This window comes from Myotis nattereri (assembly GCF_964212035.1).
Source record: "Myotis nattereri genome assembly, chromosome: 8".
In the NCBI taxonomy this organism is placed as follows: domain Eukaryota; kingdom Metazoa; phylum Chordata; class Mammalia; order Chiroptera; family Vespertilionidae; genus Myotis; species Myotis nattereri.
In genome coordinates this window covers 67,032,968-67,058,913 of record NC_138083.1, presented here as the reverse complement: position 1 = coordinate 67,058,913, position 25,946 = coordinate 67,032,968, and the positions used below count along the sequence as shown (strand labels likewise).

The 25,946-nt window shown below is 42.6% G+C and overlaps 1 protein-coding gene across 2 annotated transcripts in view; it reads right to left on the bottom strand.

Annotated features, from left to right (window-relative positions):
- Positions 1–5,553: 5,553 nt before the first annotated feature.
- The window catches only part of RAB7A (RAB7A, member RAS oncogene family), a 60,075-nt gene continuing 39,682 nt past the window's right edge, over positions 5,554–25,946 (bottom strand). For both annotated transcript variants that reach the window (XM_081097773.1, XM_081097772.1), the window contains exons 3-7: positions 23,076–23,136; positions 20,858–20,984; positions 13,411–13,629; positions 11,140–11,268; positions 5,554–6,990 (exon numbers count right to left, since the gene is read on the bottom strand). In XM_081097773.1, coding sequence (XP_080953899.1) covers positions 6,895–6,990; positions 11,140–11,268; positions 13,411–13,629; positions 20,858–20,984; positions 23,076–23,128 — 624 coding nt within the window. In that variant the 5' untranslated portion in view covers positions 23,129–23,136 and the 3' untranslated portion in view covers positions 5,554–6,894. The remainder of the gene's footprint in view (positions 6,991–11,139; positions 11,269–13,410; positions 13,630–20,857; positions 20,985–23,075; positions 23,137–25,946) is intronic.

Below are 25,946 nucleotides of genomic sequence, written 5' to 3'. Positions count from 1 at the left end.
AGGGAAATATTTTTATACCGGTTCACTCTGCCCTTTAGAATTACCTGGAGAGGTTTCAAAAGGATATCTGGGCCCCACCACACCAATGCTGTAAAGTTCAGTAAATTGAGTTGGGTCCAGGCTCAGTTAATTCCAATATACAGCCAGGGCTGAGAAAGGAACCTTCTCCCAGCCAACTTTTGGAAAGTAATGAAGTAGTTTTCTCCCTTTACAGAGGATAGTTTGTACCTTAACAAGTTTTTAATTCCTGGAAAGGGGAAGCCCAGCAAGAAGCCAGCTTTAAGAAAGTAAAAGTTATTGTGACTTTTTGGAGACAGGCTCCTTAAAGGTGTAATTAAGTTAAAATAAGGACATATGGGTAGGCTCTAACCTGGACACTTTTCTTTGCACGTGACTGGTGCCACAAAGATCCCTCATAAGACAAGGAGATTAGATAGACCCAAAACCAATATTGTATGTCAACTGTAATTGAAAAATTAAAATAATATATATTTTAAAAAGAGATTAGGACTGACACATGGAGGGTGGTCCAAGTGAAGACATGGAGAAGATGCCCATCTACAAGATAAGGAGAGAGGCCCTCAGAAGGAACCAATTCTGCCAACATCTTGATCTCAGACTTCTATCCTTCAAAACTGTAAGACAATAAAATTCTGTTGTTTAAGCCACCCAATCTGTGGTATTTGTAAGAGAAGTCCTAGCAAATACAAAAGAGCCCTTGAAAAACAACAAAATGGGATCTTGAGGTGAGAGCAGAAAGGGGAAGCCATAGGAAAAGGCCTCTAGAAGGGCACGTCACGTCAGGATCAGAGTTGGCTTCACGAACAAGTTGAAGGTGTGGCAGTGACCATCAGAGGTAAAGGTGAGGGTAAATATCAGAGTCAGTCAGTGTTAAGGTCAATTTTAAGGCTAATTTAATAATTGGGGTGGGTCCAAGTATAAATGATGGTCTGTGACCAAAGGATGGTAAAGATCAGGACAACACAGGGTTCAAGTCAAAATGGGTCCTCTTCGATAGAGCAGCAGGATCAGTGTACAGGTAAGATTATTTCAAGGCCAGGCTGAGAAAGGTCAGGATGACTGTCAGGATCAAGATGAGAATCTGGAGCAGGGTCAGGTTCAAAATGAAATCAACACAGGAACATAATGTTCAGGATCAGAATCAGTCAAATTAATGGGGGAAAAAAACCGTACACAACAAACTCGAATTCAAGTTCACTTCAAAGTCAGAGTGCCTCAAGTAAGGAAGACTGTTAGTGTAAGGAAGAGGGTCATGTTAAGAATCTGTCAGGTTTGCCCTAACCGGTTTGGCTCAGTGCATAGAGCGTTAGCCTGCAGACTGAAGGGTCCCAGGTTCGATTCCGGTCAAGGGCATTTACCTTGGTTGTGGGCGCATCCCCAGTGGGGAGTGTGCAGGAGGCAGCTGATCGATGTTTCTCTCTCATTGATGTTTTTAACTCTCTATCCCTCTACCTTCCTCTCTGTAAAAAATCAATAAAATATATTAAAAAAAATGAATCTGTCAGGTTCAAGGTCAAGTCAAAACTTAGGAAAAGTTATAGTCAGGATGCTGCTTGGCATTAGGATGAGGGTCAGGTCAAATATCTGAAGAAAGCTAAGGATTAGGGCCAGGATCAGAATCATTTTAAGTTGCCCTAGCTGGTTTGGCTCAATGGATAGGGTGTCAGCCTGCTGGGGCGTGCAAGAGGCAGCCCATCAGTAATTCTCATCATTGATGTTTCTATCTATCTCTTCTCTCCCTTCCTCTCTGAAATCAATAAAAATATATTATTTAAAAAAATCGGTGACTGAGTGTATGCACTGGTGGGATGATCTGAGTCAGAATAAGGGTCAAATTTTTTTTAGTTTTTAATATTTTTTATTTTAGAATTCATTATTGTTGAAAGTATTACACTTCCCCTTTTTCCTCCATTGATTCCCTCCAGGCCACTCGCACCCCAGGCCTTCACCACCCTATTGTCTGTGTCCATGGGCCATGCATATATGCATACAAGGTCTTTGGTTGATTACCTCTCATCCACCCACCCTCCCCCACCTTCCCTCTGAAATTCCACTCTATTCCATGCTTCCATGTCTCTGGATCCACTCCATCAGTTTGTTACTTAGATTCCACATATACGTGAGATCATGTCTTTTTCTGACTTACTTGACTTAGCATGTTACTCTCCAGGTCCCTCCAAGACGTCTCAAAGAGTAAGAGATTCTTTTTTACTGTTGCATAGTATTCCATGGCATAAATGTACCACAGATTAAAAAAAAATACATTTTATTGATTTTTTAGAGAGGAAGGGAGAGGGGTAGAGTTAGAAACATCGATCAGTTGCCTCCTGCACACCCCCTACTGGGAATGTGCCCGCAACCAAGGTACATGCCCTTGACCAGAATCAACCTGGGACCCTTAAGTCTGCAGGCTGATGCTCTATCCACTGAGCCAAACCGGTTAGGGCATGTACCAGATTTTTATCCACTCATCTACTGATGGGCACTTGGGCTGTTTCCAGATCTTAGCTATTGTAAATTGTGTTGCTATGAACATAGGGGTGCATACATTCTGATTGATGTTTGGGGTTTCTTAGGATATATTCCTAGAAGTGGGATCACTGGATCAAATGCTAGTTCCATATTTAACTTTTTGAGGAAACTCCATACTGTTTTCCATAATGGTTGTACCAGTCTGCATTCCCACCAGCAAGTATACTGGGGTTCCCTTTTCTCCACATCCTCACCAACACTTGTCATTTGCTGATGGCAGCCATTCTGACAGGTGTGAGGTGGTACCTCATTGTTGTTTTAATTTACATCTCTCTGATGATCTGTGACTTTGAGCATTTTTTTCATGTCTCTTGGCCATTTGTATGTTCACTTTGGAGAAATGTCTATTTAGGTCCTTTACCCATTTTTTAATTGGATTGCTTGTCTTCCTTTTGTTAAGTTGTATGAATTTCTTATATTTTTTGGATATTAACCCTTTTTCAGATGCATCCTTGCCAAGTATGTTCTCCCATACAGTGGGCCCCCTTTTCATTTTGTTGATGGTTTCTTTTGCTGTGTAGAAGCTTTTTATTTTGATGTAGTCAGAATAAGGGTCAATTTTAAGGACAACTTCAAATAATCAAATCCATAGCTTGTTGGAATAAACTGAGACGAAGGTAAGCACAGCAGTATTTCACATCCATGCTATGAGAGGGAATTTGGATTAAACTAAGCAGAAGTATTGAAATGAATTTGTGTTAGTGCAACAAATTCATTCCCAGACATTCTTCTCAAAAGAAACTTATTGCTCCTGTGCCTGTGAGGCTCAGGGGTTGAGTGTCACCCTATGAACCAGGAGGTCACAGTTCGATTCCCAGTCAGGGCACATGCCTGGTTTGCAGGCTAGATCACCAGTGTGTGTGTGTGTGTGTGTGTGTGTGAGTGTGTGTGAGTGTGTGCGCGTGCGCACACGCAAGAGGCAGCCAATCGATTCTTCTCATTGATGTTTCTATTCTTCCTCTCTGAAATCAATAAAAATATATTAAAAAGAAAAAAGTGACTTATTGTTAGAGCAAATAGATGAATATAAACATAGCAACACACATTCATCTCAATTCACATTCTTTCTGGGAGGCAGAGCAAATTCAAATGAACCTCAGCAGTATAACCGAAAAGAATCCTTACTGCTTAGTGAAGCAAATGGACTTGTTTCTCTCAAAAGCACATTTATGGTGAATCCAAGTAGGGATATGGAAAAAGATAGTGTATTAGTGCCAATTTCAGTCGTAGCCATTGCTTCTTACTGTAGATAAACCAAATTTAGATGAGCATAGTGTGTATGTGTACAATTTAGGTATAAACGATAAAAATCAGCCAGACATTGGGCTGATGGGATATTAGAATGATTAGTAACAGGGTGGAGTATAAGCAGAGTTGCATATTCAAAGTCAGGATTGATTAGGGTCTGTTTCTTATTTTTAATATATTTTTTATTGATTTCAGAGAGGAAGGGAGAGGGAGAGATAGAAACATCAATGATTAGAGAGAATCATTGATCGGCTGCCTCCTGCACGCCCCCTACTGGGGATCGAGCCCACAACCCGGGCAGACGCCCTGACCAGGAATTGAACTGTGACCTCCTAGGCTCATAGGTATTTGCTCAACCATTGAGCCATGACAGCTGAGCAAGGGTCAGGTTCAATGTCATTTCAAGGGGACCATGTTTATAGAATGGCCGTCAGTAACAAGATGGGGGTGAAGATCAGAGTCAAGGTCATTTTATCATCAAGATTAAAATTAGGGTGAACTATTAATGGGATCAGGGCCACCTACAAGGTTACATTCAAGCTTAGTTCAAGGTAAAGTAGGTTAATTTTAGAATGATCATCAGTTTTAGAATGATGGTCAAGATCAGGTGTCAAGTTCCATTTTCACGTCATGTTCAAGGTTAAGATCAGAGGAACAGTAGCCTGGTTTGTAGAGCTGAGCATCACACTAGGTCTATACACCATAGCCCCAAGTTGGAGAGGACTCTGTTACTCTTGAAGCCAAACAGAACACCAGTTACGCCCAGCTCAGGGAGTGGGACCAGAGAAGATTTAAGCCACAAACCCTTAGCCATGGTGGAATTATAATGGTGAGCTCCTAAGAATGCTTTTTTTTTTTTAAAATATATTTTTTATTGATTTTTTACAGAGAGGAAGGGAGAGGGATAGAGAGCCAGAAACATTGATGAGAGAGAAACATCGACCAGCTGCCTCCTGCACACCTCCCACTGGGGATGTGCCCACAACCAAGGTACATGCCCTTGACCGGAATCGAACCTGGAACCTTTCAGTCCGCAGGCCGTTGCTCTATCCACCGAGCCAAACCGGTCTTGGCAGAATGCTATTTTTAATGCATGAAGTATGAACCAAGTGCAGGTACAAGGAAAGAAACCAACTGAGGAGCCGGAGAGTGGAATCACACCAAAGTAGAATCTAAGAGCTATGTAAACAGGGCAATTCTGCAAAACCTACACTCACCCACTGACTGAAACACTGTACTTTATAAAACTGGTTCTAGGTGGCCTCTCTTCAGTTGCAGTTGGTGGCTTACATATGCTGGAATACAGGGCCCCTACTGCCAGATCTTCCTCTCCTATGAAAAATCAGAAATCCAGAACTATGTAATATCTAAGGACCAGCAAGTTCACCAATTAAAAAACAAAACACAATGCAACACAAAGGCTAAGTTACACTCGGGCTGTGCTGGTCTGCGGGTTACCAGCAGTTGTGTTTGCTCCTCTAAAGGGCCAATGTTTTCCATTCAGGCCCTCCCCCTCCTCCCCGCCAATACTATGATTAAAAAGACAAAACAAAACAAACAAAAAAGCCAAAACAAACTAGGGACAGGTACTGCAGGACTGGATATGAGAGGCCTTTCTGCCTCAAAGAGCCAATGTGCCCGGTTATGGAGGGCTCTCCTGCTTAATAAAGCATCGGTTATGATTAGCTAGCATGGCGTCTACTGAGCCAATGTTTCTAGAAGAAGGAAAAAAGACAGGGAAAAGGCAGATGGTCTTTGCTCTTGTTACATTTTATTGGCATCACGTTCATCTCTTTACAGAAGAACTCGGCCCACACCCTAGAATGCAGACCTTAGGGAAAAACGGAAGTGCTTCGTTAAGCAAGCTACAATGCAGGGGCAGATCCTAGGGAGGGCGCAAAACTGCCAGGATTCCATACCAAAGAAACAGGTTAAGCAAATAATGGGCAATACTGGGGAGTTGGTGGGGAAAAGGAGAAAAAGGTTTGCTAACCTAAGGATGCCACAACCCTGAAAGGAGTGCCTTCTAGAACAAAGGTAAAATCACTAGGACAGATCTGTTAGGATTTTCCTTTTCCTGTATAAGCAGGATGCTGATCTAATGGGAAGTTTCAAAGTGTGGAGCAGGGGGGGAAAAAAAAGAGTAAGAATTTTAACAACAGTCATTTATCCACTGCACACACCACTGTATTATGCAAATCAACCTTCTGGAAAATTTAGATACAGAAGGGAACTAGATAGTTTTCCCCCTGGAGAGATGAAAAGCTTTTTGGCTCTTAAGTCTTTGATAAAAGGCGTACATAATTCTTGTGCCTACTGTACAGAATACTGCCTCTAGCTGGATTTCTGAATTCTGAGTTGCTAACAATCTGCAATCTAGACAGGGTTCAACCCTCCATCTTACATGCCTGCATTACAGGACTTAAACACATAATCCAAGAATTTCTTACACTAATTTATATATTTTTAATTGGTTGCATATATTAACATGTACTATAAGATTCTTTTCTAAGAAGCATTACATAATAAATGGATACTGTAAAAAGATCTGATTAGTTAAAAGTAACAAGCATTAACAGATACATACAAAACTCAGCCTGATCAGACTGGGTGTGAGCCTGTAATGAAGCATGGGGCACCAGCCTTCCCAAGTGATAGCCTTCACGGAGCGGGGAGAGGAGGGGGTAAAAAGATCACAAGACCGTTTTTTAAAAAAAATCAAGATAACTAATTAGACACAGATTAACTGTAAACAGTTCTCTCTCCCTGGTGGACGAAAAGAATAGGCTTCTGATTCGACTGTACACCAGAACCATTTCTACAGCTGGCCCATCCTGTTGCCACATGAGGGCAGATGCAGTGTGTGGGCAGACCCTGATGGAGCGACCGCAGGCCTGGGCTGCTGGAGTCTCTGCTGTGTCAGGTCTGTGTGTTGTATGGAGGGGTGTGTCTGGTGGGGTTTCTTTTGGCAGCTGGATATGAGATTACTTTACGTATATGTTTTGTTTGAAAGAGGAGAGGGGAGTTTGAGTTGGAAGGCCTAAGTGTGTTCTTCGTTTGTGAAGGGCTCTGTGCTCTGCTCGGACTGCCCATTCAGCAGCTGCAGCTTTCCGCCGAGGCTTTGGCCCGGTCGTTCTTGTCCAGTTTGATGGGTTCAGGAAATTCATTGTACAGTTCCACCTCCGTTTCCTGGGTAACGAGAGAGAAAGGTTTGTTACTTGGCGCACTGGGGAATTCCTGTGGCATATGCACACCTAGGCACAGTGGGTAGAGAGTGGGGACAGACCTAGCAGTGAAGAGAGGGCAGAAGGCACGCAACCCTCAAAAGCTGAGCAATAGGCAGAAAGGTTTTGTGATAACTCCAGGACAGTGTGAAGAGAGAAATTCACAGGAAGAATAGCAATCGACACTGGGCATGCAGGACAGAAGCTGCATCAGATCACAAGCTGGTGGCTTGGAGGCCGCAGCCAGCTCACAGATGCTTTCAGTGTGGCCCAGACAGCCACCAATACAAAAAGATGCCTGGGTTTTGGCAACTCCACGAGGCAACAGTGAGCTAAAGCTGAGTGCTCGCTGCCTCAGTTCCAAAACATTCCTCCAGTTCTCTATTTGCCACTTATTTTTCTGGACTTAGGGTCTATTTTCTTTTACCCCCCCCCCCGCCCTCCCCCCCCAAAGGTTTAGGAGAGTTATGTTTCCAAATGCTGCATGCTTAGAAACCAGCTGTGGATGAATTTTATCACCATCTCCGGTAAGAAGGGACCGGGACAGTTTAGTGGGACTTCTGCTGAATTAACATTTTTCCAATGAGGAGCAGGTTTCTACTTCCTGGTGTAGGAAAACAATTTGTCATTTAAGCACTGAGTACCAGTGTGCCAGGAACTGTTCTAGGATTTGGAGATTGAAGCAGGGATGTTTCTATTCATTAAAAGTTCCCTTGGGCCCTAACCGGTTTGGCTTAGTGGATAGAGCGTCGGCCTGCGGACTGAAGGGTCCTAGGTTCGATTCCAGTCAAGGGCATGTACCTTGGTTGCAGGTACATACCAAGTGGGGGTTGTGCAGGAGGCAGCTGATCGATGTTTCCCTCTCATCGATGTTTCTAACTCTCTATCCCTCTCCCTTCCTCTCTGTAAAAAAAAAAATCAAATATATTTAAAAATAAAAGTTCCCTTGGAAAAATTACTCCGTTCGCAATAGCTATAAAAAGTAAAGAAAGAGAGAGAGAGAGAGAGAGAGAGAGAGAGAGAGAGAGCGCACCCTGTCTCCATCTGGTATTCCTAACCCTTGCCAACCACCCATCTACTTTCTGTCTTAACAGATTTGCCTATTTTGTACATTTCATTTGATGGACGTTTGTTTGGGCTGTTTCCACACTTTGGATATTATAAATAACGCTGTTAGGAACATCTGTGTACAAGTTTTTGTGTTAACTTGTTTTCATTTCTCTGGGTATATACTTAGCAGTGGAACTGTTGGCTCATACGGCTTTCTTAGGTTTAACTTTCTGAGGAACAGTTTTCCAAAGTGGCTGCACCATTTTATATTCCCACCAGTACATGGGAATACATTTATTTATTTATTTTTAAATATATTTTATTGATTTTTTTACAGAGAGGAAGGGAGAGGGATAGAGAGTTAGAAACATCGACGAGAGAGAAACATCGATTGGCTGCTTCCTGCACACCCCCTACTGGGGATGTGCCCGCAACCAAGGTAAATGCCCTTGACCAGAATCAAACCTGGGACCTTTCAGTCCATAGACTGATGCTCTACTCACTGAGCCAAACCGGTTAGGGCTGGGAATACATTTAATATGAAAGGCAAAGGATCTGAAAAATTAGAAAATCTTATTGAAGGATATAACACAAGGCCTAAAATAATAGCTGTTATGGACTGAATGTTTTATCCCTCCAAAATGAATATGTTGAAGTTTTAACACCCAATGTGATTGTATTTGGATTAATAAATTAAGGTTAAAATGAAATCGTAAGGGTGGGGCTCTGATCTGACAAGATAACGTGCCCTTATAAGAGCCATCAGAGTTCTTTCTGTCTCTCCCTACTATCCCCATCCTCTGCATGTTCACGCAGGAAAGGCCAAGTGTGGACAAAGGGTGGCAGTCTGCAAGAGATGAAGAGAAAAAGAATTTTCTGGCACCTTAATTATGGTCTTTTGGCCTCCAGAATTGAGAGAAAATAAAATTTTGTTATTTAAGCCACCTAGTCTGTATTTTGTTATAGCTCCCAGAAGATACTAATACAACAGCTATAATACAATTCCAATCAGAATCTCAGTATGGTTTTATTTTCAGGAAGGGTGAGGAAAGAAAAAGGTGGAACTAAAATAAAATTCTTAGTCTAAATGGAAAAAGTACCAAAATTGCCAGTAAAAAAAACATAAACAGGACTGTGAGGGGAGACTTTGTCAGGTCATACTATAATGGTAGTCAAATCAAGTTGGTCAAGGCAAGGAACAGATAACTTACCAGAACAGACTGGGAAGAACAGAAATAGATCCCAATATATATGAACATTTAATATAACAAAGGTAATTTTTCAACCCAGTGGGGAAAATGGTTTAATAACTACCTACTAATATTTGAGATAACTGGCTATGCCCCTCTGGAAGAAAAAGTTGAGTCGTTTCCTGCCATAAGCCAAAATAAATTCCACCTGAATAAGAAAACATGTGAGCTAGACACAGGAAACGCAGAAATTTAAAATGACATACCTAACTAAAAAATTACTTTTTTCCTATGGCCAAAGGAGGTGTATATATCTATATACATACACTATACTTTATATACAGTATATAAAAACAGCAGAGTTGGGAAAAAAATTACTTCCAGTACAGGTGAAGTTAATTTCAGTTCACAAAGAGCTTAGGAGGACTGACAGGTGTCCAGGTAAGTGCTGTACTGGCTACCTGTAGCAGAGAAAACCCAAAGATTGGCAGAGTGTCAGCAGAGTTACAGATGATGCCTACCACCTGCTGACAAGAAGGTAAAAGAAAACTTGCATTGCTAGTGGGAACTAAAGTATTACTCACCCTGGGGAAAGCAATCTGGTATCATCTCTTAAAAATATACATGGCTTTCAATTTAACAATCTCAGTCCTGTGAGGCTAGCTTATACAATACAAGCATTATAGTAAGGCTATAGAGACAGCAATATTCAAAGAGAAAAACTCCAACAGTGATCGTAGTCAACAGGGAACTGGTGGAAAACAATTTCTCACACATATTTAGTTTTGCATGCAATCAGGAAAAACACAATAGGTTATTAATCTAAGTGTGAGAGTGGGTTAAAGGCCGGGGGAAAGAGGGAGACAAAAAGGCTAAGCCTGCATCCTGGTCAGGTCCTTCCCGCTGTATCCGTGTTTCTCAGTGGGGTCTCCTGGCATTTGGGTGGACCAATTCTTCGCTGGATAGGGCTGTCCCTTTTCATTATGGAATACTCAATGCAGCCCCGTCTTTGGAAAACTCATTCCAAATTTCTCCCTGCTCACAAGTCCAGATGCCCTATCCTGCTAAGACCCGCTGCCATCTATACAGTTTCCTGGAGCAAGCAGAACCCGCCTGGCCCTTTACAACCACTACATGCTCCCTCAAATGTTCTCTGCATGCCCGATGTGCACCTCACCTCTGACAACCTCTCAATCCGTGCCTGACAACCCACACGACTGACAATGCTTCATGACTTGCCTTACTCACTGGCCCTAATGAAGCTGCTAAATCAAAGAAGCCTTCAACTCCCACATGACAACACATACCATTTTATCTGTGAATAGTTGAGTGAATAACACAAGAAAGAAAATGCAGGAAAATTTTATTCAAGGAATACAATTCCTAGAGCTTCTGGTTAACCTTTCTGATGACAAAAGTCAGTCCATCTCATTTAGTCAGTATAACCACTGTGCAACCCTGCTATTCTCATTTTAGAGATGAAGAGATGGAAGCTCATCAATGATCAACTAGATCTACTGATGGATAACAGAGCTGGGGTTCAAAGTCAAGTTTATCCCCTCCATGAACAGGAGTAATCCCACCAGGGGCCTCCAAGTGGCCTGATCTCCTTAGCATGTGAAGAAAATGAGAACATGCCCAGCCAAACAAGGGTAGCCTCAGCTGAAGTCTTCACTGCCCTGCATCATTATTCATAACCAAGTGGCATTTCTAGAAGCTTTAGCAGAATATGCCATTACTTCCCAGATAAACATTTCCTAGCTACATGGAAAAGAGTCGGCTAGGAAAGAAGATTAAGAATAAGGAAGCCAGGCAGGGTCTGGGTCAATGGCCAGTCATCACCACAGGGAGCCAGACAGCTGCCAGAGACCAACCTGTTTAAGTGCATTCCGTGCAATCGTCTGGAATGCCTGCTCCACGTTGATGGCCTCCTTGGCACTGGTCTCAAAGTAGGGAATGTTGTTTTTGCTGTAGCACCAGGCCTGTGCTCGTTTCGTGGCCACCTGGAAGGAAGCAGGGATATGTGTGCTCATATTAGAAGTAGCCAGCACTGACTCAGCCCTTCCCAGGGGGATTATTATCCCTAGTCTACAGGTAGCATAGGTGAGGAAACAGGCTTCAGGCATGAGGATGTGCAGTGGGTAGGGGATGGAGAGAGACCTGCTGGCTATGCACTGTATAGCTAGGATTCAAACTCAAAGCCCATTCTCTTACAACCCATGGCTTTTGACCCTTTGCTATACATAAAAGCAGCTTGTGAAGGGAATAAGAAGCCAGCCCAGGAAGAAATGAATGGTCTCTCCTGGGACTTCAGAGGTCCCAGCACAGGAAATGCCTAACAGCTTGGTCTTAAGGTTTGCAGTCCCTTCCCCATTACTGCTAATGCTATGTCACCTGTGCCACACACCAAAGTGCCAAAGAATTCTGCAGCTCTCAACAACACTCTTGACCCTCATATCCTAATTCCTTCCCCTACCCCAGCCCATTTTCAGGTACAAGAGCAGGACTAATTCACTTAGGAAAAAGATTAATGGTCAGAAATAAACCTTAAGAAAAAGTCTATGTTCCCAAGAGAAATGCTACATGCAAGTAAACCAGAGTAATTTTATTCAAAGCTCAAAGCAATTTTCTACACCAATGAAGATCTAGGCAGGTCCTTGAGGCATTGGGAGAGCACTTGAGAATGACAAAATCGAATTCCTTCCTTTTATTTTAAATATATTTTTATTGACTTTAGAAAGGAGGAGAGAGGGAGAGAGTGATAGAAACATCAATGATGAGAATCATCGATCAGCTGCCCCCTGCACATCCCTTACTGGGGATCGAGCCTGCAACCCAGGCATGTGCTCTGGCCGCGAATCAAAACAGGATCTCCTGGTTCATAGGTTGACACTAAATCACTTAGCCACGCCCGCTAGGCTTAACTCCCTCCTTTTAAGTGCAGAAAGAGAACTGCGGCTCAGAGGCCAAAGGTAACAGCCCAATATCACAGCCAGCTGGGCCAGCATTGGGGTTTAAACCAGGTCTCCTGTGCCCTGGTCCTTAAAGGCTGCTGGTCTAAAGGTAGCTCACACTCATGTGAAAATACTAGAGCAATTCTGGGCTTAGCACAGAACCCTTCAAATTCACATGGTCCCTCAGAAGCAAGTGTCTCTCATAGGAGAGGAAATACTTCCAAATTAACAGTGCATCCTGGCTGTCATGGGTCAGTGGTTGAGCGTTGACCTATGAACCAGGAGATTGCAGTATGATTCCCGGTCAGGGCACGTGTCCAGGTTGTGGCTCGATCTTTGGTGGGGAGCATGCAGAGGGCAGCCAATCAATGATTCTCTCTCATCATTGACGTTTATACCTCTCTCTCCCTCTCCCTCTATGAAAGCAATAAAAAATATATTAAATAAAAATTAAGAAAAGGCAGGGCAGGGCCTCTTTGGGAGGGGGGGAGGGGAGAGGGGTGCATAAGCCAGGCTTTAAATTCAATTCTGACTTTATTTTTGTTAATATTCACCTGAGGATATTTTTCCCATTGATTTTCAGAGTGGAAGGGAGGAAGGGGGAGAGAGAAACATTGATGTGAGAGAGACACATTAATTGGTTGCTTCCTGCACAGGCCCTTTGGTATGCAGGTTGGTGCTCTAACCAGTTAACACTAGCCAGGGTAATTCTGTCTTTAAATCCAAAAGACCAAAATGCAAGATATCACATACCCTCGTCAAATTGTTTCACTAGGACAGACTATGAGGGGTGGCCAGTACAGGCAGCACCTCAGCATGGACTTGCTGCTTTGCTGACATGACTTCAAAGGGACCACCACTGCGGACTTCACAGTCCCTATTTACCACAGGGAAGCCAACATGGGATGCCTTTACCCAGTTAGACAGCAAGACTCCATTCCAAGGGCTGAGCACGTAACTCATTAGCTATTCCTTCCTCCACCCCTCACCCCCATGGGGCACACAGACATATGGGGTACTGGTCCTTGAGGCAGGTGGCATTATACCAATCAAAGCTGAAAGCAGCACTTGTCATCCCAAACTTAGCTGTCACTTTTAAAAGGCCTTTCCTATTATCCAATAGCCATAACCTACATGAGGGTAGGTTCATAAGCCTCCACATATATGATTCCCACCATCTTTAGCACTTACTTGTCTGTTTTCAAGGTCAATCTTATTTCCCAACACCACGAAAGGAAAGTTTTCAGGATCCCGAGGACTGGCCTGGATGAGAAACTCATCTCTCCAACTATCAAGGGTTTTGAACGTGTTGGGGGCAGTCACATCAAATACCAGAACGCAGCAGTCTGCACCCCTATAGAAGGCCACACCGAGAGACTGGAACCGTTCCTGTCCTGCTGTGTCCCAGATCTGTGAGAGACAAAACATTATTCCTTGGGGTAGGAGCACCAGGACTGAGGGAAGCCAGAGGATATGAGGTGGATTACGGGGCCAGCCAGATCAAGCAACTTCAGAATTCAGGAAACAGATTTCACTACCAGAGTATCTAAAACAACCCAGACAAATAGCATAAATGTGAGTAGGTGTGTCTGTGAGGGGTGACATTGAGTGTGAACTCTGGGGCCCTAGACAATTTTATCTTAATCCAGGTGGTAGTCACATTGGTAGATATTTATGAAATATTCACACTATAAAAATGAACATTTATGTATTCTGGGAACTGTCTGGGGGTGAATATAGGGAGATGATTTCTCACTAAATTGTATATATAAATCTATACATTTCACTGCATATAGTTTTAAAAAATCAGCTTATTATGTTTTATTTATACCTCAAATAAAAATCAAAGCAAAAAAAACCAAAAAACAAACCCTGACAGAGAGATAAAGACAACAAGTACACATTCTAGAGTACAGATGAAAGCTAGCTTTTAATCAAAAGAACACCAGACCCTAGTGACCAGCTCAAAGTTCTCATCACACATTGCCATGCTAGGTTCAAAGAGCAAGGGTGGATTTCTCACTGACCTAGATCTCTAACAGGGCCACTTGGTCAGCCTAGAGCAGGGGTGGGCAACCTTTTTGTGAATGCGTGCCAAAACCAGCAAAATCTCTGACTCAAAATTCTTCTGCGTGCCAACCCTAATTTTTTGAGAACATGTTACGCCTACTTGATATCTCTTAAGGTGTATGTATGTGAAGAACCTTGAAGAAATAATAAAATTCATTTGAGCAACAAAAACACAGTATATGATGATGAAAAATACATTTATTTTTTAATGTATACATGTACACTGATAGTCCGACAGAAAACTTTATGACTCCGTTTGATATTATCAGTGGGACTTTTGCTGCTGCATCACTGATGACAGAGATTTTACATCAGGTTTATATTTCCTGACCTTCAGAGATATGCACGAGCTACTACTTTCATCCATCAGGCTACTCCTATTACGAGACTTAACAAAATTCATCACTGAGAACAAAGATTCACAAGCGTATGTGGATGAAAACAAAACACTGGTCGGATCTAGGAAGGCAGGGAGAGTTAAGGCAGAGGCATAGAAATTGCTCTTCCCCTCTCTCGTCAATCCATGTCTATGGTCTTTAAGATAACTTGTTGTGTAAAATTATTTATTTATCTAAGATGCACCTACACTGAATTTATCTGAAAAATAAAGAAGTCGATATTAAGAAAAAAACTGTAAATGGAAGATTATAAGAGAGCAAAAGTTACTGGCGTGCCATGTTTGGCACGCGTGCCAGGGTTGCCCACCCCTGGCCTAGAGAGATGACAGTGTTCTGAGAACAGCCGCCTGGTTTAGGAGAGTGCCTGGGTCAGAAGTAGCTTGCAGTTACTTCCTGCTGACATGGGTCTTCAACTATTGGATCCACAGTCTGTTTATAGGAAAACCACTTAGGACAACATGGAAACGTGGACCATCCTCATAACCCTAATAAATTCCAGCTTTATGTCCAAATCAACAGCCAACTCCCCCAAAGGCCTGGGGTTCAAACCAAAATGGAGTATGGATTGGGTCACTCCAGTTTTCTATCCAGAATCAGATTTTGCAAAAGGATGGTTGAGCTCCTCTTTGAAGCCCTTCTCAGTCAGTCAATCTTGCCTCTCAGTGATCCTGAACACTTGGAGAACATGTCAACTGCACCCAGGCCACAGGCTAAGCTCCCCTTCAGGTAGAAGCCTCATTATATAAAATGGGGTAGGCTGCTTGGTTAGAATATATAAATATGCATAATGGCAATAAAGTAGGACAAGGCAGTATTATGGGATCAACATTTCTTTATTACTACCAAGGTAAACAAAGCTCATGATGTTCTAAACCCAATACCTCCTACAACGCTCTCCAAAAGGAGCCCTAAAACATACTATGCAATTCTAGACAGCAGGTTTACTTTTGGGAACTGGCTCAGATGACACAGTGGCAAACAGGAGCAGAGCCTTAACTTAAATACTGTTTGGAAGACTGGAAATGGCAGCATTAAAACCTTTAAGAAGCTTCAAAAAAGCAACATGACTACATAGGCTGAACAGTCTCTCTCATAGATTGGTCAAAGTAGACCAGGCTAATGGCAGGCTGGAAGGATCTACCCTGGTTACCAGTGTCAGTGGTGAGCAGAGAGCGTATCTCAGCTTTCTGTTGAATAATAATTCCCAGAAGCCCCAAGGTTACTCCTGTTAGGGCAACTCTGAGAAGTCCACCTCATCCTTTCCTCTATGTACGTGGCCTTCCACAATCAGTACATGACAGCATGGTCAACCAGACTCTTGGCCACACCTCTGGTAGCAGGGAGCCTGACTTTGGTAACCCACTCCCTTCCCAGGCAACTCTAACCAATACACACTCTACTTGCTCTGGGAAGAACCGTTCTACAATAGGACATGTCCAAGCAGCCACAGAGGTTGGCCCTGATTGTGGGAATGGAGTTGGGAGGTTGTCATGAATGTCCGCATGAGGTATACAGCTCAAATGACTGGGTAAAGGAAGCAGCCACTCAAATGATGATGTGATGATGGCTTATATGTAAGGATAAAGGGCAATAAAAGACAAATTCAAATCTAATTATTCTATCTGCTTCTCAGCAGGGTGTGGAGACTAAATCCTGCCTGGCCCCAGTACAATAAGCATTTAGTAAGTACACAGTAGGCAAAATAGGATCTCTACTGACAGTAGATAACCAGTTCAGGGACTGCTGGTGATGCTTGCCGTGGCGGTTTTCTGTTTTTTCAACATTCTACACTGAATATATATCTCTTAGAGTGACAAAGCAAACCTTTTCTCATAAAAAGAGACTAAAGTGAGGGAGAATAAGGAAAGTAGAAAGAGACAACTACTCCTAAAAAGAGAAAATAGGGAAGAAACATTTTAAATCTAGGTTTGGACAAATTTAATAAAATATTTTTCCTTAGAGAAATAATATCGTTATGTAATTTGGATAATCAAAAGAAAAAACTCAATCACTTGGCTCCTGCCCAGAAAACATCTTCACTAGCTCATGTCTTATTCTTACCCACATTGTAGGGTTTTGTGTAGCTGAAACTTTATACCACACATCACTCTACAAGCTCTCATATCACTCCTCTGCCCCGCAAAACACCACGGTGTTCACCCCAGCAACAACTCACATCTTTTTTTTTTTTTTTTTTTAATATATTTTATTGATTTTTTACAGAGAGGAAGGGAGAGAGATAGAGAGTTAGAAACATCGATGAGAGAGAAACATCGATCAGCTGCCTCCTGCACATTCCCCACCTGGGATATGCCCGCAACCCAGGTACATGCCCTTGACCGGAATCGAACCTGGGACCCCTCAGTCCGCAGGCCGACGCTCTATCCACTGAGCCAAACCGGTTTCGGCAACAACCCACATCTTTATTGTTGCTCAAAAACTCAGAAAACTCAGTGAATAACTACATTCCTGTTTTTTACAAAAACACTGTTGCCAATTTTTCATATTATAAGTAACTTAATAATAAACATGAACATACAAAGCCTTTTCTATATTTCAGATTGCTTCTTTAGGATAGAATCACAAGAAGAGAACTATGTAAGAACTCTTGGGTGGAAGCAAATGGGTATCTGGCATTCCAGATACACAAAGAAGGCAAAGTAAGAATTTTTTCTTAAAAGCTGAAAAGTGTGTGTGTGTGTGTGTGGGGGGGGGGGGGCAGTTATTCCTAGCAAGTGTCCAGAATTAATTTAACTTCAAACTTAGAAAAAAGTTCCATGGCTGTGATCTTTTAAAATTTTTAATATTTAAATTGAAACATTTTATTTTCTATATTCAAAATACACCTACTAGTCTAATGTAAAAATTCTAACACTGCCATTTTAATGTCAGTTTTCTCAAAGATGTATTTTTATTGAGTTCAGAGAGGAAGGGAGAGGGAGAGAGAAAGAAACATCAATGATGAGAGAGAATCATCCATTCTTCTTTCAGGCCTCATCTTAACTGCCACTAAAAATCTCAGAATTTTCAACTTTTGGTTACTGTATTTCATTTTCAGAAGTTGTACTAACCTATGTGACTTTAGTTTTTTTCTATGCAGATATATAAGATTGCTTTAATCCTGTGAATATAAAAAACACCCTAAAATCACCATTTCCACTGGCTCTTCTTGTCTGTTTTCTTATTTGGATTATCTTTTATTGTAAGCTGCTAAAAGGTCCTGAAAAATATGTGAGGACACCTCAAGATCTAGGACGATGATGCCTTTGTCCAAAGATGATCGTTTTCATTTACTTCGCCTTTTAAATTGGCTGCAAAAGCACAAGTGGGAAAAACCCCACAAGGGCCGGCCCTTTGTTCACCTCTCAGGAATACATTCTCTGTTCCACTCTTTCTGGACTCCACTCGGTGCCCCGTGGTTCTCCAGGTGTTTACTCTGGGATCCCAGATTACCAGTGTGTGTGGCTCTAATATAGGGGCTCCCAACCCTGAGGGGTTAGGCTCTGACTTCTGAATCCGTCCACAAGACTATCAATACCACAGCTTGGTTCTCTAGGTCTGTTCCTCCTGGTGTAGGAAGCAGCACATTGTGTAAAATCTTCAGGTGGTACTTTATCCCCAGCACCCTAAAAGGATTCCATTTCATTCCGCCTTCTGTTGCTGTTGAGAACTCATCCGTCGGGTGGTCCTTTGTAAGTAATCTGCCTTTTCTCTCTACTTGCTCTTATGACTTTGCTTTTTGGTGTTCTGCAGTTTTGAGTTTTCTTAGAGACAATCTGCTCACTTCTTACAGTTTACTGTGTTCTTCAGCTACTTTAATTTGCAGTTTAACTGGCTATTTAGTTTATTTCAATGACTATTTTTTCACTTCTTGAAGTTGTAAGTTTTCCATATCCCCATTTTTTTTTATAGTATCTCTTTTCATTTGGTTTCTATTCCTTTTTCAAAAGTCTCTAGTCATTGTGAACATTTTTTGCGGTATATTATTTCCTCATGTGGCTATGAGCTCATCTTCTGTCCATGGCTTATTAAGTGTCCCTACAGAGTAATCTCATCTTTGTTTTTGCCCACAGTGATAGGATTTATGTTAAATTCTTCCAAAGATTTGTGTGCAGAGTATAAACTCAATACACATATGAGCATACTGGGACTGAGATTCTCCAACAAGGAGGCAAAGCCCTAAGCCTATTTTTCACACACAAGCTTTGCCACTTTCTTTGGTCGAGGTGTTTGGTCCTGTTTTCACATCTTTCCAAAGTCCTAGACAAGTGTGTGGGTGCATGTTTCCAAGGGAATTCTCAGTTCTAGCTCCCCTACCTTGTACAGTCACAACTCCTGTCTCTGCTAATTGATACAACTCAAGTTCCTGTTCCGCAAGTGCAAATCACCACAGCAGGAGCCCCTGAGCTTATCACTAACTTTCAGTTCCCTCTTCTTTCCTGTAATCTGGAAATTTTCTTTTCTCAAGCTTGGCTTCTTGAGAAAATATGAGTTATATTTTGAACATCTCCAGGTACATGTATGGGGGAGGTAAGGAAGGGAGATCCAGAATAACTGTGCCCTGAATGTGTGAGTCAAGAAAATATGAAATCCTGCCCCAGCTGGTTTGGCTCAGTGGATAGAGCATCGGCCTGCAGACTGAAGGGTCCTAGCTTTGATTCCAGTCAAAGGCACATGTCCAGGTTATGGGCTCAATCCCCTGCAGGGGGTGTGTAGGAGGCAGCCGATCAATGCCTCTCTCATCACTGATGTTTCTCTCTCTTTCTCTCCCTTCCTTTCTTCAATAAAAAAATATACTACAAAAGAAAAAGAAAGTATCAAATCCTTACTCTCTGGGAGCATGTCACAGCTCAAAATTAACACATGTAAAAACTTCTACCATTGAATGTAACTTGTATCATTCAAACATTGCAGTGAATCTAGTGCTTGCTAGGACACATTGTATTTGTCTCTAGAAACTCAGTCATCCAGGGACATCATTTTAATAATATGGAGAGGAAACTTATATGAAGGAAGAAGTTTCAAGACATCATCTGGGCCAAAACCGGTTTGGCTCAGTGGATGGAGCGTCGGCCTGTGGACTGAAAGGTCCCAGGTTCGATTCCGGTCAAGGGCATGTGCCTGGGTTGTGGGCACTTCCCCAGTGGGGGATGTGCAGGAGGCAGCTGATCGATGTTTCTCTCTCACCGATGTTTCTAACTCTCTATCTCTCTCTCTTCCTCTCTGTAAAAAATCAATAAAATATATTTAAAAAAAAAAAAAGACATCATCTGGACAAAAGGTGGAGACTTCAGGAAAGGTGTATATGTGACAAAGGAGCCTCAATGGAAGCACAGTCATGTGTACATGAGTTGGAAGAACTGGCAGGAATGAAGAATATTTTGTAACCAGAATGTGAAGGCTTTCAAAAAACCGTATTGTATCCTAACTGTAGAAAGGGAAGCCCTTGAAAAATCAAGCTGATACATGAAACAAACAAACAGATTGGCTTAACAGAAACACAACTTTGGCAGCTATCGATAAGACAAATTAAAATAATCCAGGGCCAAAACCGGTTTGGCTCAGTGGATAGAGCGTCGGCTTGCGGACTGAAAGGTCCCAGGTTCGATTCCGGTCAAGGGCATGTACCTGGGTTGCGGGCACATCTCCAGTGGGAGATGTGCAGGAGGCGGCTGATCGATGTTTCTCTCTCATCGATGTTTCTGACTCTCTATCTCTCTCCCTTCCTCTCTGTAAAAAAATCAATAAAATATATTTAAAAAAATAAAATAAAATAAAATAATCCAGAAAAAACAGGAAAACTAATGACTGCTGCCAAGAACCTAGACGGGAGACAAAGATTATTATTATTTTTTTTCTGCCTAAAGCACTAGGCAAGGATAGTAAGAAAGGAAAAAGATTAGATATTTTGGAAACACAAGTAGGGACCTGTGTTAAATTTAGCAAACAAAACAAAACAACCCAGAAAGTCCAAGTTAAATTTTTAGTATATCTCATACTGTATTTGAAACATGCTTGGGGTCTTGTATTTTATCTGGCAATTCTACCTGTAGTGAATGATCCATGAAAATAACAATGGGATTTGAAGAACAGGGAGGGGAAATGTCTCGACATGAACAAAGGGTTAAGACTCAATGAACTTAACAAGGCTTGTTGAGACGTGTGCTTACCTGCATTGTAACTAGTCTGTCATCCACCATCACCTCCTTTGTCAGAAAGTCTGCTCCTATTGTGGCTTTGTACTGATTACTGAATTTCTTGTTCACATACTGGTTCATGAGTGATGTCTTACCAACTCTGAAATTGGAGAAAAACCACAAGTATAAATCACCTAGGAAGGGAGCAAAGCTGATTCTGATACTTGCAGCTTTGAAGGAACCTGCCTGTTGTGAAGAACGGGAAACTGAGCTCACACACAGGACAGATAGCAAAATTCCCAGCATTACTCATTTGAGGTTGTATTTTCGCCTGGGATAAAAACACAGGATACAGATGTGGGCCAGGTGTTAAAAGCTGATATATACAGGGTGTCCCAAAAAAATGTATATACACTTAACAGCTAATAGCTTAACTGATGTTTCTTTCTTTTCAGATTTAACCCATTGGAATTAATAGGTATTCAAAGTGTGTATATATATTTTTGGGACACCCTGTATATGTATTTTATTGATTTTACAGAGTGGAAGGGAGAGAGGTGGGTGGGTGGCAGCGGGGGGGGGGGTGGGGGGGGTGGGGGGGGTGGGGGGGTGGGGGGGTGAGAAAGAGACATCAATGTGAGAAACATGGATTGGCTGTCTTCTGCACACACCCCAACCGGGGATCAAATCCGCAACCTATGTACGTGCCCTGACCTGGAATTGAACCTACAACCTTTTGGTGTAAGGGACGACGCTCCAATCAACTGAGCCACACTGGCCAGGATACTGCTTATAAGTTTTGGTACAGACAATTCAGCAGGTAGAACCTTTTTTTCCCTTCCAGAAGGATGCCAGCAAATACTCTCCAAAAATATCTCTGCTGTCTTGGGTGTCTCTCCATTTAATGGTTGTTATTCAGTCCAAGAAATAATAGCAAGAGACAGCCACTGGATTTGAGAGATACACAGGGCAGTCAGCCAACCAGCTGCTTCAAAGTTTCAAATCTGTCAGAGAAAAAGCACCAGTATTCCACCAGACCAGAATCTACCTCAAAGTATGCTCCTTTCAGACATGTTTTTCAGTAAGAAAGTTAAACAAGAGACCATGTATGATTTTTCTCCTGATGAGGTTAGTTAGGCAGGATGGATAGAATGCAAAAGCCTTCCTCAGGGCCAATAACACCACCTTTCTTTCCCACAAAGGAGCACATTCCTTTTCACACGCAGATGACCTGAAAATACAGACACAGCCTAAGGCAGAGTTCTCCAACCCAGGCCACCTGAATTAGAGGTTCTAGGAAGCATTTGGAACCAAGGCCTGGTATTTCTTTTCAGGCAAGTCTGATTAACACAGGACTAAAAGCAGTGCCTTGCAAACCGACAGCACACCAGAATCATCAGGAGAGTGGTGTATGTGCGTGAGTGGGAGAGAGGGGAAGAGGAGGGGGGGGAAGAGAGAGAGACATGAATTCTTGTATGTGTCCTGACTGGGGATCGAACCTGCAACCTTGGTATACTGAGATGACGCTCTAACCAACTGAGTGATCTGGCCAGGGCCAAATGCTAACTTTTAAAAGGCTACTCAGGTGATTAAAAACAAACCAGCCAGGGCATAAAAATTGCTGCTTTTTTAAAGAAAGGGCAGCGATCACTGGAATAAAAAGGCACACCTGTATTCATTATTATTAATTAATTTTTAAAAAAATATAGCCTCCAGTAGGTCTAAGCTTTCATAGGTCACTTCAGAAGCCAAGTCTAAAAACCTCCTACAGAATCTTAGCAGTTACTAAAAAGTTAGTATGTGGTAGATCTTGGATCAGAACTCAGTTCCCTAGTCTGAGGCTCTTTCAAATCCTGAAACAGGCACAGCAGTAGGAAGATACTGCATAACATACCCCAAGCCCACATCTAGTAGGCCCAATGCCAACATCAGCAAATCTACATAACAGAAGTCCCTGTGCCTAGACTAACTAGCTTGGAAAAAAAGTGATTCCCTGAAAAACTATTATTAGTTGAGTTCAAATAGTCACCCTTTTCCCCAAAATCATGCCAAAAATCAGAGAACATGGGGTTACGTAACAAAGAATAATTCTAATTTCTATGGTATCCCCAAATAGCAGGAAGACCTAGGGCCCTAATGCCACTGCAATTAGAGAAGGAAGTGGCAAATGTCGTATGGCGGGATGGGTTCCAAGGAAGTGAAGTTTGAATCCAAGACAATTTGTTGGGTCAAATTTATGAGAAACACTTACCCTGAATCTCCCAGGATGATAACCTTCAGCAACACTTTCTTCCTAGAGGTCATCCTTCAAACTAAAAGAAGAAAGAAGAAAGCACTGTAAGTAGAGGGAAACACCAAGGTGAACCACTTTCCTTGGCACAAACACCTAAGTGCCCCAGGAGAACTGTGCCCTCAACCCTCCTGCTGGCCATTTCCCCTACTATTTAGGGCAGTGATGGCGAACCTTTTGAGCTCGGCGTGTCAGCATTTTGAAAAAACCCTAACTTAACTCTGGTGCCGTGTCACATACAGAAATTTTTTGATCTTTGCAACCATAGTAAAACAAAGACTTATATTTTTTATATTTATTTTATATATTTAAATGCCATTTAACAAAGAAAAATCAACCAAAAAAATGAGTTCGCGTGTCACCTCTGACACGCATGTCATAGGTTCGCCATCACTGATCTAGGGACTGAAATAGAGAGCAGTATCAGTCACTAGAACTCTGGACCCCAAAGTTAGGCAAAGGCACATGGCAGGTCATCCTGCCCCTGGAAGTAGTCTGAGAATGGACTGCCCCGCTTGGATGTGGGATCAGTTGGGATTAATGCAGAAATTTACAACCTTTCTCATCTCACAGTGCACATAAACGAATCACTAAAATTTGGCAACATTCCAAAAAAATGTATTATATTTTTTGCTGATCTGACAAAAAATAGGTGTAATTTTTATTCATTCATACCAGATTGCTGTTGCTGTGTTGGCCATTGCCGTATTTTTATTTGACAATAAAAATCTAAGGGAAAAGTGGGCAGTGCCCCTAACTAAATAATCAGGTATTGCATATTTCAGAAAATGCACTGGAAATCCTGGATTAACGTTCCAACTTACTCAGCTACACCCTACTTCCTTCAAGTCTCTGCACAGATATGCCTTCCTCAGAGAGGTGATCCCTTTATCTCAAGTAGCATGCGCTCCCCTATTTGCTCTCCATTCCTTTATTCTGCCTTATTTTTCTTCAGAGCATTACCACTACTTGACTTTTGTTTGTTTGTTAATCCTCACCTGAGGATATTTTCCCCATTGATTTTTTTTAGAGAATGAAAGGGTGGTAGAGAGACAGAGAGAAACATCGATGTGAGAGAGACACATTAACTGGTTGTGCTTGCACCTGCATGAGCCCCCCCAATCACTGGGATTGAGCCTGCAACCGCCGTACGTGCTCATGACAGGAATCGAACCTGCAACCCTTCAGTCCAAAGGCCAACACTCTAACCACTGAGAAACTGGGTAGGGCTCCTTGACATTTTTTTAAAAATATATTTTATTGATTTTTTAAAAAATATATATTTTATTGATTTTTTACAGGGAGGAAGGGAGAGAGATAGAGAGTCAGAAACATCGATGAGAGAGAAACATCGATCAGCCGCCTCCTGCACATCCCCCACTGGGGATGTGCCCGCAACCCAGGTACATGCCCTTGACCGGAATCGAACCTGGGACCTTTCAGTCCGCAGGCCGACGCTCTATCCACTGAGCCAAACCGGTTTCGGCTATTTTATTGATTTTTTTACAGAGAGGAAGGGAGAGGGATAGAGAATTAGAAACATCGATGAGAGAGAAACACCGATCAGCTGCCTCCCGCACACTCCCCACTGGGGATGTGCCCGCAACCAAGGCACATGCCCTTGACTGGAATCGAACCCGGGACCCTTGAGTCTGCAGGCCGACGCTCCATCCACTGAGCAATTCAGTCAGGGCGCTCCTTGACATTTTTATGTATCAGTTTGTCTGTCTTCTCCCTCTTTTTTTTTTTTAAAAAAATATATATTTTATTGATTTTTTACAGAGAGGAAGGGAGAGAGATAGAGAGTTAGAAACATCGAAGAGAGAGAAACATCGATCAGCTGCCTCCTGCACATCTCCTCCTCGGGATGTGCCCGCAACCCAGGTACATGCCATTGACCAGAATCGAACCTGGGACCTTTCAGTCCGCAGGCCGACGCTCTATCCACTGAGCCAAACCGGTTTCGGCTGTCTTCTCCCTCTTTTAATAATCTCCTTGAAGACAGTTTTATTCTCCACTGTACCTCCCGTGCCAATTAGAGAATTATTATCAAACTAGAGGCCTGGTGCACAAAAATTTGTGCACTGGGGGGGGGGCCTCAGCCCGGCCTGTGCCCTCTCACAGTCTGGGACCCCTCAGGGGATGTCCACCTGCTGGCTTAGGTCTGCTCCCCAGGGGATTTGGCCTAAGCTGGCAGTCAGACAGCCCTCTGGCCCTCTGGCAGCCCTCGGGGGATGTCCACTTGCCAGTGGGGAGCAGGCCTAAGCTGCAGTCAGACATTCTTAGCGTTGCTGAGGAGGCGGGAGAGGCTCCCGCCACCACCTCTGTGCTGGCAGCCATCAGCCTGGCTTGTGGCTGAGCAGAGCTCCCCCTGTGGGAGCGCACTGACCACCAGGGGTAGCTCCTGCATTGAGCGTCTGCACCCTGTGGTCAGTGTGTGTCATAGTCACCAGTCAGTCCCAGTCGTTCTGCTGTTAGGGTCAATTTGCATAGTACCCTTTTATTATATAGGATAGGAGTGCATGAATAATACTTGACTTTGAGGCTCTTACTTTTACTCAACTTTTTCCAGAAAACCTTTCAGGCAGCCCTCCTATACCCTTCACCAGATAGGTAATCTTTGCTTAACCCTCTTCCACAACTGACCACACCATGTCCTATTTTATTTATCAAGACAGGGCTCTTGTCTTAATTACCTCTCAGTCTCCAGAGCATGGCTCAGTGACTTTCAGAAAATAACTGGCTTTCAGAAAAGTAGGAGTCCTAAACATGAGCAACTTATTTAAAGACTGTTAGAGGAGCACTACTCCTCAGACAGATGGAATCTCAAGT